The 1,081-nt window shown below is 62.2% G+C and overlaps 1 protein-coding gene across 1 annotated transcript in view; it reads right to left on the bottom strand.

Moving 5' to 3' along the window:
• LOC102891410 (solute carrier family 35 member E2) overlaps positions 1 to 1,075 on the bottom strand; it is an 18,304-nt gene extending 17,229 nt beyond the window's left edge. Inside the window, exon 1 of the mRNA XM_006903940.3 lies at positions 143 to 1,075. Within this exon, the coding sequence (XP_006904002.3) occupies positions 143 to 150 (8 nt within the window). The 5' untranslated portion in view covers positions 151 to 1,075. The remainder of the gene's footprint in view (positions 1 to 142) is intronic.
• Between the last annotated feature and the right edge of the window lie 6 nt (positions 1,076 to 1,081).

The raw sequence follows: 1,081 nt of genomic DNA on the forward strand, positions 1-1,081 counted from the left end.
CTGTTTCATTCTGCTTGAAAATGTTACTTGCGAGTTAAAATATTCTCAGTAAAGTACATGCACTCCATTGCTAAACAAACACTCCACCACTAACTAGGGGATTTGCTGCACAGGCCAGCACTGTTCTGAAAGCCTTGATTACCTGAACATCCACGAGGCCCCAATCCCAGGTAAATAAAAGTCCTGGGACGGTGAGAATGCAGGTGCAGCTCCGGCCTACGTGGGAGTTAATGGCCCAACCTAAGAAACCACACTTGTTAAGACAGGTGCTCGTCAGGATGGCGGCTATTTAATTTCCACCTTGCTAAATCCCTGGACAGAAAATGCGCCCTGAATGCGCTGAATCCGTGGGCGGCCGTGCCCTTTGGCTTAGGAACGTCTTCATCTGGTTCTTCTGGGACGGTTCCACCTGCCCCAAGGCCCTGCCCACCTCGGGAACGCCTCAGTGAACGGGTTTAAAATGCGATAACCTCCTGTGAACCGCCCAGTCCCCCGGTACCCTAACCCCGGAGCCCTGCCCTCACCCGGCCCTGTCTGTCCCCCGCCCGCGTGGCTTCCACAGGCACCAACCCACCCCGCGGCGGGAACCGAAACCTCGCGTCCAAGTGGACCAGGGCTCCGTGGCCAGGCAGTGGGGCTCGGGTGGGCCCCGCGCCGGCTGTCCCGTGCGGGGTGACCTCGCCGTCGGGCCTGCGAGGTGGTGGGGGGTGGTTAAAGGTGGGACGGGGACTTCACGGGGTGAAGGCGCATGAAAAAGGGCGGAACGGAGTGTGGAGAACGAAGGGCGGTCCACCCAGCCTCAGAATCAAGGGCCCCTCGGAGGAGGGGACAGCCTCGGGGCGAGAAGGGCACGGAGAGGGCCAGGGCCCTGGGGTGGGGCCGACCGGTGCGCTGGGGCAAGGACGGGGTCCGAAGGGCCGTGGCTGGAAACGGGCCAGCGCGGAGGGCGATGGGCGACCATGGGAGGCAACCGCTGTCGACTGTTTTATTCAGCGTTTTCCTGTCAATCTGCCACCCGCCCTGAGACGCATCACGGAACCTGCCCCGGCCCGGGCGCCCTCCAGGGGCCAGCGCCCCCCGA

Source organism: Pteropus alecto, unplaced genomic scaffold (genome assembly GCF_000325575.1).
Source record: "Pteropus alecto unplaced genomic scaffold, ASM32557v1 scaffold700, whole genome shotgun sequence".
NCBI lineage: Eukaryota > Metazoa > Chordata > Mammalia > Chiroptera > Pteropodidae > Pteropus > Pteropus alecto.